The 14586-nt window shown below is 41.5% G+C and overlaps 2 protein-coding genes across 2 annotated transcripts in view; one reads left to right on the top strand and one right to left on the bottom strand.

Annotated features, from left to right (window-relative positions):
- Positions 1-2667: 2667 nt before the first annotated feature.
- hsdl2 (hydroxysteroid dehydrogenase like 2) lies at positions 2668-10367 on the bottom strand. Its single transcript, XM_031879661.1, has 11 exons — positions 9828-10367; positions 6475-6638; positions 5864-5962; positions 5231-5345; positions 4646-4749; positions 4462-4560; positions 4074-4268; positions 3899-3970; positions 3345-3503; positions 3039-3167; positions 2668-2960 (listed from the first exon to the last, which is right to left on the bottom strand). Exons 1-11 carry the CDS (start codon positions 9842-9844, stop codon positions 2845-2847), a joined length of 1269 nt encoding a protein of 422 aa, XP_031735521.1. The 5' UTR covers positions 9845-10367; the 3' UTR covers positions 2668-2844.
- LOC116401317 (polypyrimidine tract-binding protein 3-like) overlaps positions 10014-14586 on the top strand; it is a 7458-nt gene continuing 2885 nt past the window's right edge. The window contains exons 1-6 of the mRNA XM_031879660.1: positions 10014-10028; positions 10977-11099; positions 12348-12411; positions 13592-13758; positions 13974-14117; positions 14304-14552. Of these exons, the coding sequence (XP_031735520.1) occupies positions 10014-10028; positions 10977-11099; positions 12348-12411; positions 13592-13758; positions 13974-14117; positions 14304-14552 (762 nt within the window). The remainder of the gene's footprint in view (positions 10029-10976; positions 11100-12347; positions 12412-13591; positions 13759-13973; positions 14118-14303; positions 14553-14586) is intronic.

Raw genomic sequence — 14586 nt, 5'->3', positions numbered from 1 at the left:
ATATACCACACTGATGAAACAATCCACTACCAGTAAAGTAACTGTAGTACAGTAAAAAGTACAATAGTTACCTCTGAGATGTAGTACATGTAGATGTAGTAAGGCACATGGAGTTTGTTTACCTCAAACCTATTTTTCTCCCTGCGTCATCCGTCTGTTCCTGCTGCCAAGGACAAGAGACAAGAGGAGTCTAAAGAAGAGATAACCACACAGCATCGCCATGGAGACCTTACGGGAAGGATGCCCCCACCTAGCGACAGCCAAAAGGAGGAGTCTCCAACCTCATCATCAGGGACCGCCTCTGATCTCCCACTTCCCCCACCCTTCCGAGACGAGGAGTCTTTACCTCCCTCCCCAGCACCTACTTCCACCCCCCAAACTCCATCCAGGTCCCTTTCCTCTCTCACACTCTCCCCATCCTCCCCCCACCTGGAGTTCACTGACCACATGAAATAGCTGGTCAGTTAGCTTTTTACTTGGTTACTCAGCTTTATTAAATGTCAGGTCTCTGTCAGGAAAAACATTTTAAATCAATGATTTTATTGTTCGGCACAAACTGGACATTTTGTTTTTAACTGAAACATGGTTAAATCAAGATAACAGTGCAGCTGTTCTTATTGAATCAACACCTCACAACTGTGAGGTGTTGAATCAACACCTCACAATAGCAACCTCACAAGTTGCTATTTTATTTAATGATTCTCTTCATAAAGCAGATGTCCTTTGGTCATTTTAGTTCTTTTGAATATGTGGCTCTGAATTCCACTCAAGCTTTATTCCTAAACATTTACAGACCGCCTAAATACTGCGCAACCTTCTTTGATGAGTTTACTGAACTGCTGTCTATAATCTGTATTGATTTTTACTGTGTTGTTATTGTTGGTGATTTTAATATCCATGTTGATAATCCCCAGGACAGAGGGTCTATAGAACTATGTGGTGTCCTTGATAACTATGATCTGACTCAGCATGTGACAGGACCCACCCACAACAGGGGGCACACTCTGGACCTAATCATCACCAAAGGTGTAAACATTTCCAAGGTCGCTGTGACTGATGTTGCACTCTCTGATCATTTCTGTGTTTTCTTTGAGAGTGCAATCTCCTTGCACACAAATGTCCAAACCGAGGTTGTGACAAAGCGTTACATCTCTGAAAACACCAGTGAACTATTTATTCAGAAGTTCTGCTCCTCACCAGCCCTCTCTGCATCTCAGTCAATGAGCTTGTAGATGGCTTCAATTCTAAAGTTATGAATATTATTGATGCCATTGCACCCACTAAAGTGAAGGTTGTCTCGGGTAAGCAAAGATCTCCTTGGAGAAATGCTACGCTGGTCAGAATAGAGAAACGAGAGTGTCGGAAAGCTGAGCACAGGTTGTGAAAAACTAATCTCCAGATTCACTGTGACATCTATAAAGAGAGACTTAACAATTATAATTTGGAACTTAGAAATGCAAGGCAGTCCTTCTTCTCTGACATCATAACCAAAAACAATAACAATACACGCGCCTTATTTGCTACCATCGACAGGCTAACAAACCCTCCAGTGTCGGTAGCTGCTGAGCTCCAATCCACCTGGCATGCAATCAAGCGGTCAGTGCCTCCACACCAACCACAGGATATGTGTTGTCATCATCTCTGGATAACAACCATTCAAATATCATGACACAATTTCATTCAATTGACCGTAGAAGCCTAGAAGACATTATATAACATCTGAAGTCATCCTCCTGCTGCTTGGATATTCTACAAACACACTTTTTCAAAAATATTTCAAACTGCATGACCACTGATCTTTTACAAATAGTAAACACATCCCTTCTCTCAGGTGTCTTCCCACAAGCCCTAAAACCTGCAGTTATTAAACCGCTCCTAAAGAAGGCTAATTTAGACTCCACAACAATGATAGGCCAACATCACACCTCCCATTGTTAAGTAAAATAATTTATAAAAGAAAAAGTACTCGCGAGCGAGCAGAAGAGCAGTGATAGAAGGGAACGCCAAAGAGGTTCTGTGTAACTCATTAACACATCATCTGTCATATTAAACGTTAACTTATGTAAGTACTACCGAGTACATGAACATGTAGTATTACAACTAATGATGTATTAGTACTACAGAGTACATGAACATAAAGTAGTACTCACCGATGATGAAGTTCTGAACTGAAGACAGAAATACTTCGACTCTTTCGGCTTCGGTCAATATTTAGTTTCCACGTTTCTGCAGAAGAAGCTGAATCACTCAGATTAATTAATAATAATAATAATGAAGGAGGAAGACTTGTCTCTGGTGAGTTTTCCTTCATTAACACTTTATTTGATTTGATGACATCATTCTGCAGCAGTCCAAGTTTGTATTTAAATGTTTAAACTGAGACTGAAGTCTTTGATGTGTAGACGTGTTTAGATGCCAATAATAAAAAAAAAAGGACAAAGTTTACATGCAAAGTTCACGTGAAAGAAAAACAGCCAAACAATAAAATAAAGACTTTTGCTCACGAGATGAAAATAGATTCACTCAAACGTCTTCAGACCGACTGATGACAGAACTCAATAACAGACGAGGATATTGATCTATTGATGCATTGATTTAGGTGAACACAAACATTCGTGTCAGTCTCGGTGTGAAACGTTTAAACGTGAAAAATCATCAACAAATTAATTATTTTAATTATTTTATTTAGTTGTGTGTAAAGGTCACTAGAGGTCATGTACAGAATGTTAGGACTTCATAAAACACATGTTTATTATCGATTATTTAATAACGTGTCATTTCTTCTTTAAGGCAACATGTACAGCTACAAGCAGGGGGCGGGGCCTGAGGCCTGTGGGCGGGGCCTCACAGTTTGGCCTTGTTCATGCGGCTCATGAGCTTCTCCAGTTTGAGGGCGAGCGTCATGTCTCCTTTGATCCTCAGCTTCCCCGACATGAAGGCCAGCGTGGGCTTCAGCTTCCCTGAGAACAACAAACAGCTGTTACAGCAGGAGCCCACATGAGGTCATCGCTGTCAGCGTTACCGTGGTAACCGCTCACCTGCAAACATCTTGCTGAAGTCGCCGGAGTCCATGGTCATGACAACATCGGCTTTGACGGGCGACTGGCCCTGACCGGCGCGACCGGAACCACTCTTCAGGTCCAGAAACCACAAGCCCTCATGTTCTCCTTATATGGACATACACATGGTTACATTAGTGACACGCCCACAACACCTCCTTATATGGACATGTTTACATTAGTGACACGCCCACAACACCTCCTTATATGGACATGTTTACATTAGTGACACGCCCACAACACCTCCTTATATGGACATAATCCTATAATTCCTAACAGACTAACCTGATAGGTCGAACTGATAAATGCCCTGCGTAGACTTGACCACGTCTTCACTGAGGACTCCTCTGATGGCGGTGAATGTGCCTTCTATGGGTCCACCGGAGGAGGAAGGCCTGGCTGATGATGAAGATGATGATGGTGGTTTGAAGGCTGGTGTTGCTCCTAGCAACGAGAATACAAAAACGGGTCAATTCATTAGAAGACGTAAACATCAAATATACACTTTTGGATGAAAAACTGCATTTCACAAATATAGTATAATATACTTACTTTATAATGTTGAATGTTTTGATTATTTTTTAAATCTGTTTAACCTTTCAACAGTATCTGAAACAGTATTTGTAATATTACAAATAGTAACAGTAGTATTATATATAACACTAGTATTATATGTACTAGTATGATTACAGTATTTAAAAATAGCAGTGTAAATGTTGTAATAGTATAATTTGAAATACTGAAAGTAGTGTTTGTGTTGTTTTCAGGGTCAAACTGATTTCAATAGTATAACAGTATTACCAGCTAGCAGTAGTATTTACAGTATTTGTAGTATTTACCGTGTTGCTCCATCTGTCCGACCAGATTCTCTGGTGCTTCGTCCAGGAAGAAGTCCGGCAGCAGTGGGTGACCTGTTGACCAATCAGAGACCGCCATGAGTACCACATGACAGAGAGTGGGAAGCACCGACTACCCATGCTAGGTTAGCGTAAGCATCAGTTAGCATGATGTCACCTGGTTGGACGGCGTACTGTTCGAAATCCTGGACTCCCTGCTCCTTCAGGATGTCCTCGTCAATCAGGAAGTGACCCGTGTAGTCCTTCGGTCGGGTCAGGACAGCGTAGGCGGCATCCGCCACGATGTCAGACGTACGACACTGTTTACTGATGCCCTCGCCCCCCAACATATCCATCGCTGCCGTCTGGATCGCTACAGCAACACACAGGTCAGAACAGGGTTAGCGTCATGGAGAGGCTGTTAGACTCTCATATTAAACTAGCATGCTGTGAGGATACTGTTAGCATGCTCGTTTAATATGAGAGTCCGAGGACTCTGTTAGCATGCTAGTTTAATATGAAAGTCTATGAGGACTCTGTTAGCATGCTAACATTTAGCCACTGACCAGTTTTAGGCCAGAGGGCGTTAATGGCAATTTGACCTCTGAACTCTTCTGCCATTCCAAGGACACACATGGACATGCCGTACTTCGCCATCGTGTACGCTGAAAGAAAAGGGAAACATGTTCAGGATAAACAGAACAGAACAGGTGCATGATGGGATGCTGGCTGGTCGGTTGCTATGGTTACCTGTGTGGTTCTTAAACCAAACGGGGTTGAGGTTGAGCGGAGGAGACAAGTTCAGGATGTGAGGACTACGACTCTTCAGCAGGTGAGGGATGACCAGCTTAGACCTGAAACACACAAACACTCGCTAGCTGGAGCTCGCTAGCAGCACTTGAACTGTAATAAACTAGCTAACATCAACTTGCTACAGTTTGTTTACAGAAGCTCAGTAACATAAACTTGTTAATGTCGGTACATTAACTGAATGTTTTTAACAACCAGCTCATCGCAGAATGATCTCCTGGTCTCTGTTCAGAACGTGGTTTACGGGGACATCCCGACATGATGCAGATAATGGTTCTCATGGTGATGTCATGTCACCTCTAATCTAAGTCTGTACTACAGCTCAGTCAGTTTCTATACAGTCTAACTGACAGGTGTCTGGGTCATATGGTTTACGGGGACATCGCAATGCCACCAATGGTACAGATGTGTGTGTTTCAGTAACTTGTGTGTGTGTGTGTGTGTGTGTGTGTGAGTTTCAGTAACTTGTGTGTGTGTGAGTTTCAATAACTTGTGTATGTGTGTGTGTGTGTGCGTGCGTCCTACGTCAGGTAAGTCCCTCTCAGGTTGATTCCCAGCATCAGGTCCACCTTCTTAAGGGGCGTCTCCAGAGTTCCTGTCAGACTGATGGCGCTGGCGTTGTTCACCAGGATGTCGATTCCTGACCAATCAGACGCATGATAATGATGATGTCACCGCTGTCAGTCTGAGCTGATCCCTCACCAGCTTCCCACCCACCGACACACCTTTCCAACTGGACCTTTTATTACCTCTAACACCTTAAAGAAACCTTCACTTTCTTCAATAAAAACTGTTCATTCATATTTACAGCAGATTTGTATAAATATTATTTTTAAATAAAGTTCTACAGAAGAAATAAAAAGAAACTGTACCGAAAAAAAGCTGTATTTAAGCTTTTTACAAATTGTTTTAAACTATTTCAGTAATTTTTTTAAATAAAAATGTGAAGTACATCTTGAGAAATATTAAGAAAATGTTTAAAACTATGAACGTCCTCCGGTCAGTATTTCTAAGTATTACATAAACACTGAACTTGTTATTATTCAACATTTTACTAAAATTATCCTCATTTAGTGTAATGTTCTGTTCTTTAAACATTTAATATCTAAACAGACTGTTTTAATGTTTTTATTCAACACTGTAAAAAATGTCGTTTACCTCCAAACTTGTCGACAGCTTTCTGAAGAGCGTCTTCGATCTGCACCTCATCACGGATGTCGACAACACAAGCCAACGCTTTCCCTCCTGCTGCCTCCACTATCACACACGCACACACACACACACACACACACACACTTTACATTTGACTCTGTTTTTACAGATAATAATCCTTTATCAGTCCAACGGTTTACAGCAGCAAAGCTGACGGTGCAACAAGAGACATCAGTAGAAACCAAAACAAACAGTAGTTTTGTATTACAGAGTATTTATATCTCTGTAACATGAAGTCCTGCTCCTCTACTGAAACAGACCCACCGTGACTAGAAGTAGAACATGAACGTGTCTCTAGTGCAGAATAACAGTTATGACGACATCAATCATAACAAAGAAAACAAGTTGAATTTCTTTGATACATTTTACAAAAACATTTGAATCTATTTATACAAATTTTTTCCAAGTTTCTCCAAAATGGAGTCTCTACATGTTATAAATATTAAACTATTGTTAGAATGTTTTAGCCTCCCCCCTCCCCTTCCCTCCTCTCCTAACTTCTCTGCTCTCTCCTCCCCTCCTCCGTGTTATACACAATCTGCCTGTTAGCGCCTCACCCTCCTGCGCGGCGGTGTAGATGGTTCCCGGTAGTTTTGGGTGGGGTTCGGCGGTCTTGGCGGCGATGACGATGTTGGCTCCGTCTCTGGCGGCCTTCAGAGCGATGGCTTTACCGATCCCTCGACTCGCTCCAGTGATGAAGAGCGTGCAGCCGGCTAACTTCCTGAAAAACACGGAGAAAAACAAAAAAAACTTAGCCAACATGCTAACACACAGCTAATTCCAGCTGAGAGCTAAACTAGCTCCATGGACTCAATGGCATGCTAGCGGTATCAACCCCTGTTGCCACTCTTTGCGCTAAGCTAGGCTAACATTGTCTCACTCAGGTTTGAGGAAGTTTTATTTTATAAGTAAAAAAATTAATACAATTTAAATAAAACCAAATTTCAAACTTGTGCACTTTTTAACAGCTGTGAATTTATTGCAAAATATTGGTTAGAGTTCAAATCTGTCTTTTAAAGTTGTCGTGTATTTTGAAATTAATTTACTTCAAAAAAAATAAAGTGAATCAGCGTGTAGCCCCGCCCCTAAAGCATCACCTGCTTTATGGTCTATTAGAGACCTGTCAATCATATATCAGATATATATCAATATATATATATATATATCAATCAGATATGCAGGGGTGTCAAACTCAATCCCAGGGAGGGACCACATTGAGGGCCAAATAGGGTCAACATTTAATAAACAGGTTAGAAGGGATATTGGACAAATAGGCTACATTATTTTATGCATATGTACCAGAGCCAGATGTTTGGCATCTTTTCTTGGCTGCCAGTTCATAAATATCTGGGGTTAGGTTCTGTGGAAACCATCACGATGGAGTGAAGGTGCATCAGTGAGACTCCTGTGTGAGTTTGTGTTCCTCTTCATCACAGATAACAGCTGCTCACACAGGTATGTGCTTCCAAACATGGAGGGCATTTGAGCAGCATGTAGGCGGAGTTAAGGCATCGTTTTGGGGATGAAGGTTGGAAACTGTGAAGCACCCTCAGAGTCATACTTTACCTTGAGAGTGTCATTACCCTGGAGGTCTATCAGCTCCATTTGGATGTGCACAGTGTGCTCTTTCTACGTCAACTGCAAACGGATTGCTGAGCAGTTCAAATTTAAATTTCTGAGCTGCAAAGTCGGCAAATCGCAGAGTGAACTCTGTGCCAAGTGCACCCAGTTTATCAGCAAAATGCGCAGTGGGGAACACAGCGGTGGAGACACAGTTTGTCAACACGGACAGTGACCCAAGTTTCCTTTCTGCATCTGAGTGGAGCTTTAGCGCAGTGAGATGCTTCCTCATGTCGCACAAAAAGGCCAGCTCACATCGCCACTTTTCTTCCCGGAGCTCTGTGGTGTGGCGGGCTAGTTATGATAGACATATGATTCTCGCGGGCCGGATATAATTGTACCGAGGTTCGGAATATTTGAGTTTGACATGTCTGATATATGCTGACAATTTAATGACAAGTCTCAATGTGTTGATCCTTACGAGGCTTTTCATCTGGGTTATTTTGTCCAGGGCCCAGTTCAGAGTCTGCATTTTTCCTTTTCAAATATTTCTCCATCTCTGTTCGTCTTGTCACCGCAACCTCTCCCGCACGTCATTTCATTCTACGGTTTTAAATTAACAAGGTCATTATTGCGCTACCTACTGCCACCCACTGTCACGGAAGAGTATTTATTACTTAGTCAGCCACTATATTGCAGCTCAGATGCTCAACAATGGCAAATTATTTACAACAAATAAATAATATTAATTTGACCGATTAAGTGAAATTGGACATTTTCCCACGGCACACCTGACGATCTCTCACAGCACACTGGTGTGCCGCGGCACAGCGGTTGAAAATCACTGTATTAGAGACCTGTCAATCACTGTGTAGCCTCGCCCTAAAGCATCCCCTGCTTTATGGTCTATTAGAGACCTGTCAATCACCATGTAGCCCCGCCCTGAAGCATCCCCTGCTTTATGGTCTATTAGAGACCTGTCAATCACCGTGTAGCCCCGCCCTAAAGCATCCCCTGCTTTATGGTCTATTAGAGACCTGTCAATCACCGTGTAGCCCCGCCCTAAAGCATCCCCTGCTTTATGGTCTATTAGAGACCTGTCAATCACCGTGTATCCCTGCCCTAAAGCATCCCCTGCTTTATGGTATATTAGAGACCTGTCAATCACCGTGTAGCCCCGCCCTAAAGCATCCCCTGCTTTATGGTCTGTTTGACTCTAAATGGACCATAATGTACTAAATGAACATCATGCTGTATTGAAGAAGACTTGAAACTAGAGATTGAGATAATATGACTGTGAGGTACAATTGTTTTTACAATTTTAAAAAATGCAAAATGTTGACAAAAGCCCAAATGTCATCTACCAGACAAACTATTTTTCACAGCACAGCTTTATCCATCATGGCCCTGATCACATTAATAGTTTATATTTAAATCTGTGAAATAGTACAGTTGTGACATCACTACTGTACTCGTTAAGAGTATTGCGTATTTCAATACTTTCACAGTATTTATACAATGTTTACATCTGCTTTATATTAAAAAACAAGACACTTTTACATCACTTCTTAAAACACTGTTGTATAGACTGGCTTTAATGTTTGATCTTTATTTGTTGATTTTAATTAATTATTTTACAAAATGATTTTATTTAATTCTTAGTTTATTTGGACTCTTCTTTCTGTTGTTATTGCCTCACTCTGTCTGTCTGTCTAAACACTTTGTAAACTCTGTTTTTAAAGGTGATGTATAAATAAAGTTATTATTATTATGTTATAATCTGTATTTTGGAGCAGAACACTCAATAAGAACAGTTTAAACAACATGATCGCTCATTGGAGCTGACGTCACCAGACGTCATAGAAGGAAACGTAACTTTTATAAAGAGTTGTTTAAAGTTCAAAGAGCAGACCGACCAACACCGATCTACGTCACGGTTCTGAAGCGAGTGAGTCTCCAGCCCCGTTCGGCTCGGGTTCAGTCCCAATAGACCACGTGTTTACTTTACTTAAACTCTATTGTCTGACTGGTTCTGTTTGAAGGTCTGTCGTCGGTTAGATAATGACAACTGGAACGCACGAAAGAGCTCCGTAGAGAGAACCTTCATTTCTCAACGTGTGTTGCTCAAAGGTCAAAACCGGACCGGACCGGAACCAAACTACTCGTGTTTCTGAAGCAGAAACCCTCACTTCACAATTCGGCGTCAGTAAAATCACAAACTAAAGGTGCTTAAGTGGCTAAATCTTAACTAATCACCGAGATGTTTCTGGTTTTCTGAACGCTTTGGTTAAAATGGAGTTCTGTATTTTGGGTCAACGGACATGTCGCGAGCTTCCTCGCGTGCACTCACCCAGTGTTCTGCAGCATGGTCGATTCTGTGATGTTGGACTGAAGGTGAGTTCACTTTAAAAAATGACAGTCTGTCGTCTTCTCCACCTTTCACCCACTTAAAGATACCCCACTCAACCGGAAGTCGAAGAGCAACTGCTCCGCTCCACTTCCGGTCTGCAGATCAAAGATGATATGAGACGAAGAGATGACTCACTCCTCGGTTGTTAATCTTCACATCGTGATTTGTGTGATTGTTGTGATTGAATCCATACCGGAAGTGTTTTTGTTATATTTACCAACATGTACTTCATAACATTTCTTTTATTTTGGCACAGACGACATTTCCACGACCTCACCATGATGAAGACCTCGACATGTGTCTGAGAGCTCCGGGATATTTACAGTCAATAAACCTTAAACAGTGAAAATATTTTGTCAAACATGTAGTTTATTTTTCTTCTGATAGACTTAGATACCACACATGTTTTATATTTATAAAGGTATTCTTCTTTTCTACCTCTGTTATATACTGTCTTTATTATTACTATTGTGTAGTATGTGTGTACATTGCATACTGCACATATATATATATACCTATGTGTAAACTGTAATAAAAGGTATTGTATTTGTTACATTTACAACCATTAACTGAATTATTTCACACAGATATTTTAACTTACATAGTCCGAGTTATTGTTATATCCATTCAAATGTCCATAATGTATTATGTTTACTTATTTACTCACAAAGCAGTTTTTTAGTCATTACATACAGTATATATTTATATATATATAAATAAAATATAATTTATGAAATGATTATATATTTAAATTAATACAAATCCCTTTTTCATGCAGTTCCCGATACATAATAAATAATAATTATGAAAAACCACATAAATGACTATCAAAGATAGATTACACGTAACAATTATATTTATGTAAATGTATATATATATATAAATATAAATAAATAGGTGAATAAAATAACAGTGAGTATTGTAGGCGACACATCTTATTCTATCAAATATATATGTCTATTTTTGATGTTTTTTCTCTCCATTCAACCTGATTTATTGATTATTGTTATTATTATTATTATCGATCCCTCTGATCTGAGGCGTGTCCGCGCGAGCAGCCATGTTTTCTCCCATTACGTCACAAAACAGGAAGTGAGCTCGTTGTTCTTCGTTGGTTTTGCTGCCTGGCTGCGGTGCGGAAGGTCTCGCGGACCAAAACAACTCTTTCTCTCCTCCTCTCCTTCCTCCTTCCTCCTCGCGGACCATGGACGGGTGAGCGCGTGGACACCATCCCCTAAACCTTTCCCTATAATTCCTGCCGCCGTCTTTTCCTTCCATCCGCCCTCACGTTTCCTTGGCGACTGAACCGCACCTGCGCGAGCCTTTCGCGTCAACCCCTTCCCCCCTCCTCCTGTTTGTTGTTGTTTACTTGATTGAACACTTTCCCGCCACCGACCCCTCTCCTCCCCTCTTCTCCGCGCTCCCGTTTCCCGCTCCTCACGCGCTGTTTTGTCGCCCGTGTGTCGCTTTTTTCTGGTTTTGTTTTGGTTGAAAGTGTCGCGAGCGAAGAGTGACGATTCAGCGGCGGGGTTTGATTGGCTGAAATCACGCGATAATGATTGGCTGAAATCCCGCGATAACTGAGTACATGAATACTTTCATATTTTATATATTTATTACTTTAAAATGTTCAGAAATGTTCTCAGGTATCATGTTTAGATAATTTATGTACAATGTTTAACGGTCATTATGTGAATAAAACAATAAAAATATAAAACAATAAAAACACAAAACAATAAACAGCCTTTTTTAGTTTCCAGAGCTGAAACCATTAATCAATAAGTCGATCGAAAGATAAAGTCAGATAAATGGTTTGTTCTCTGGTAGAAATGTTATGGATCGATCAATCAATAAAATGATTCATGGCTGATGGATGATGTAATTATTTAATTTAGTTATAAAGAGATGACACATAATAAATGTGGAAGTAGAGCAGAAATATTTATTCATTAGTCGATCAAAAGAAAATTAATTAACAAGCATTTTTTATAATTAAATTCTCAAACAGAAATACCAATTATTATTTGGTTCCAGCTTTTTAAAATCTGATCTCATTTGATTAGATTTGAATTGATTAGATTTAAAAAAAAATGATATACTTACCTTTTATTTTGTTCTCTATTTTTAAACGTATTTTTCTGTTTTATCTTTTTTTTACTTGTAAACTAAATATCTTTGGGGCCTGGAACTTGTTATGTGAACCGTTGATTTAGAGCAGTAATATTTATATTATATGGTATATATACTGTGTATATATATATACTATATATAAATTAAATACAACAGCTCTGACATACATTCTACAAAGTTTATAATGAAGTCCAGGACAAAAGCAGCTCAGTGCTAAACATGTGATTTAATAAACACGTCTATAAACGTGATTATAATATTTATAATAATAAATAGGATGAACAGGTGTCCCTAATAAAGTGGTCACTTGATTATTGTTTCTCTCTTTAGGAATCAGAGTTCATTTCCTCATTCAGCTGCTCTGAGAACATGAGCACCTCCAGTCTGTCCACAGGTGAGACTCCTCCCTCTACCTCCCGCTACCTCCTCTACCTCCCGCTACCTCCCTCTACCTCCCGCTACCTCCTCTACCTCTCGCTACCTCCCACTACCTCCTCTACCTCCCTCTACCTCCCACTACCTCCCTCTACCTCCCACTACCTCCTCTACCTCCCACTACTTCCTCTACCTCCCACTTGCTCCCACTACCTCCTCTACCGCCCTCTACCTCCCACTTCCTCCAGCTACCTCCTCTACCTCCCACTAAATCCTCTACCTCCAATACCTCCCTCTACCTCCCACTAGCTCCTCTACCTCCCACTAGCTCCAGCTACCTCTACCTCCCACTACCTCCAATACCTTCCAATACCTCCCACTACCTCCAATACCTCCCACTACCTCGTCTACCTCCAATACCTCTCTCTACCTCCAATACCTCTCACTACCTCCAATACCTCTCGCTACCTCCAATACCTCCCTCTACCTCCAATACCTCCCTCTACCTCCCACTACGTCCTCTACCTCCCAATACCTCCCTCTACCTCCCACTATGTCCTCTACCTCCCTCTACCTCCAATACCTCTCTACCTCCAATACCTCTCTCTACCTCCCACTACCTCCTCTACCTCCAATACCTCTCTACCTCCAATACCTCTCTCTACCTCCCACTATCTCCTCTACCTCCTACTTCCTTCCTCTACCTCCCACTACCTCCTCTACCCCCCACTACCTCACTCTACCTCCCGCTACCTCCCACTACCTCCTCTACCCCCCACTACCTCACTCTACCTCCCGCTACCTCCCACTACCTCCTCTAGCTCCCGCTACCGCCTTCTACCTCCTTCTACCCCACTCTACCTCCTCCTTCCTCCCTCTACCTCCCACTACCTCCTCTACCCCCCACTACCTCCTCTACCTCCCACTACCTCCTCTACCTCCCTCTACCTCACTCTACCTCCCACTACCTCCCGCTACTGCCTTCTACCTCCTTCTACCCCACTCTACCTCTCTCTACCTCTCCTTAATTCTCTTTACCTCCTACCTCCCTATACCCCCTTCTACTTCCTCTACCTCTTTCTACTTCCTTCTACCTCATTCTACCGCCTTCTACCTCCCACCTCCTTCTACCTCTCTCTGCCTCCCACACTTTAAAGCTGCTGTGTATTTAATTATTCGACTCACCTGTTTGTCTGCAGTGGATGGCACCGATAGGCTGTGTGTTTTTGAGCGTGCTCAGTCCGTCCCGTCTCCGGTCCTCCAGCTGTGTCAGCTTCCTGCTGACATCTCTGAACAGGAAGTGATCGCTCTGGCGCTTCCCTTCGGCAGAGTTAGTAAGGTGTTATCACTGAAGGCCAAAAACCAGGTAACGGCTAATTGCTAACAGCTAATAGTTAACATCTAACTACTTATATTATGCTGCTTGACTTCTATGTGACGTCTATATATTGTTTTATATATTTTATGCTCAAACCTACTTTTTAAAAGATTTTTTGATACAAGAAGCTTTTTTCTTGATGTAATTTATTAATGTTTTCATTTACATTAATTGATTCTCAAAAAAACATCATGTTTTTTTAGGCGTTTTTAGAAATGGCGTCGGAGGAGGCGGCCGTTACCATGGTGAACTACTACACCTCGGCCCCGCCCACCATCAGGAACCAGCCAATCTTCATCCAGTACTCCACCCACCGCGAGCTCAAGACCGACAATCTGACCAATCAGGTGAGGAGCTGCAGCGCTCATCACAATCTATTTAAAGAGCAATCTATTAACTATAACAGACAAATCAAAGTTACCATATGGTGACATTAATATTAATATATTTTATTTTTAATAACTTAATTGATGAAAAATTAGTTAGATTTTTTAACCCACTATTGAAATTAATCGTTTGTTTGTTGTTGACAGAGAGCAGCTCTGCAGGCCGTGCAGTGCTCAGCAGTGCATTCTGGGAACATGGCGTCAGGGGGAGAGGGGCGGGGCTTAGCTCACGGTCAGAGTCCCGTCCTGAGAATCATCGTAGAGAATTTATTCTACCCGGTGACTCTGGAGGTCCTGCAGCAGGTCACTGATCAGTCTATCCATTATTATATCGTTGTTATTATCGTTGTTATTATTATTATTACTATTATCCATCCATCTTCCTCCTCTTATCCGGGGTCGGGTCGCGGTGGCAGCAGGTCAAGCAGGC

Source organism: Anarrhichthys ocellatus, unplaced genomic scaffold, assembly GCF_004355925.1.
Source record: "Anarrhichthys ocellatus isolate YVR2014 unplaced genomic scaffold, GSC_Weel_1.0 scaffold342, whole genome shotgun sequence".
Taxonomy (NCBI): domain Eukaryota; kingdom Metazoa; phylum Chordata; class Actinopteri; order Perciformes; family Anarhichadidae; genus Anarrhichthys; species Anarrhichthys ocellatus.
This window is presented reverse-complemented; position numbering and strand designations above follow the sequence as displayed.

What these genes read in the sequence shown, in the direction of transcription:
- hsdl2 (XM_031879661.1), bottom strand. An exon ending in ACAGTACGCCGTCCAACCAG is followed by an intron (nt 3,971 to 4,073) that starts GTGACATCATGC and finishes ATTGGTCAACAG; the next exon opens with GTCACCCACTGCTGCCGGAC. An exon ending in CGGACAGATGGAGCAACACG is followed by an intron (nt 3,504 to 3,898) that starts GTAAATACTACA and finishes TCTCGTTGCTAG; the next exon opens with GAGCAACACCAGCCTTCAAA.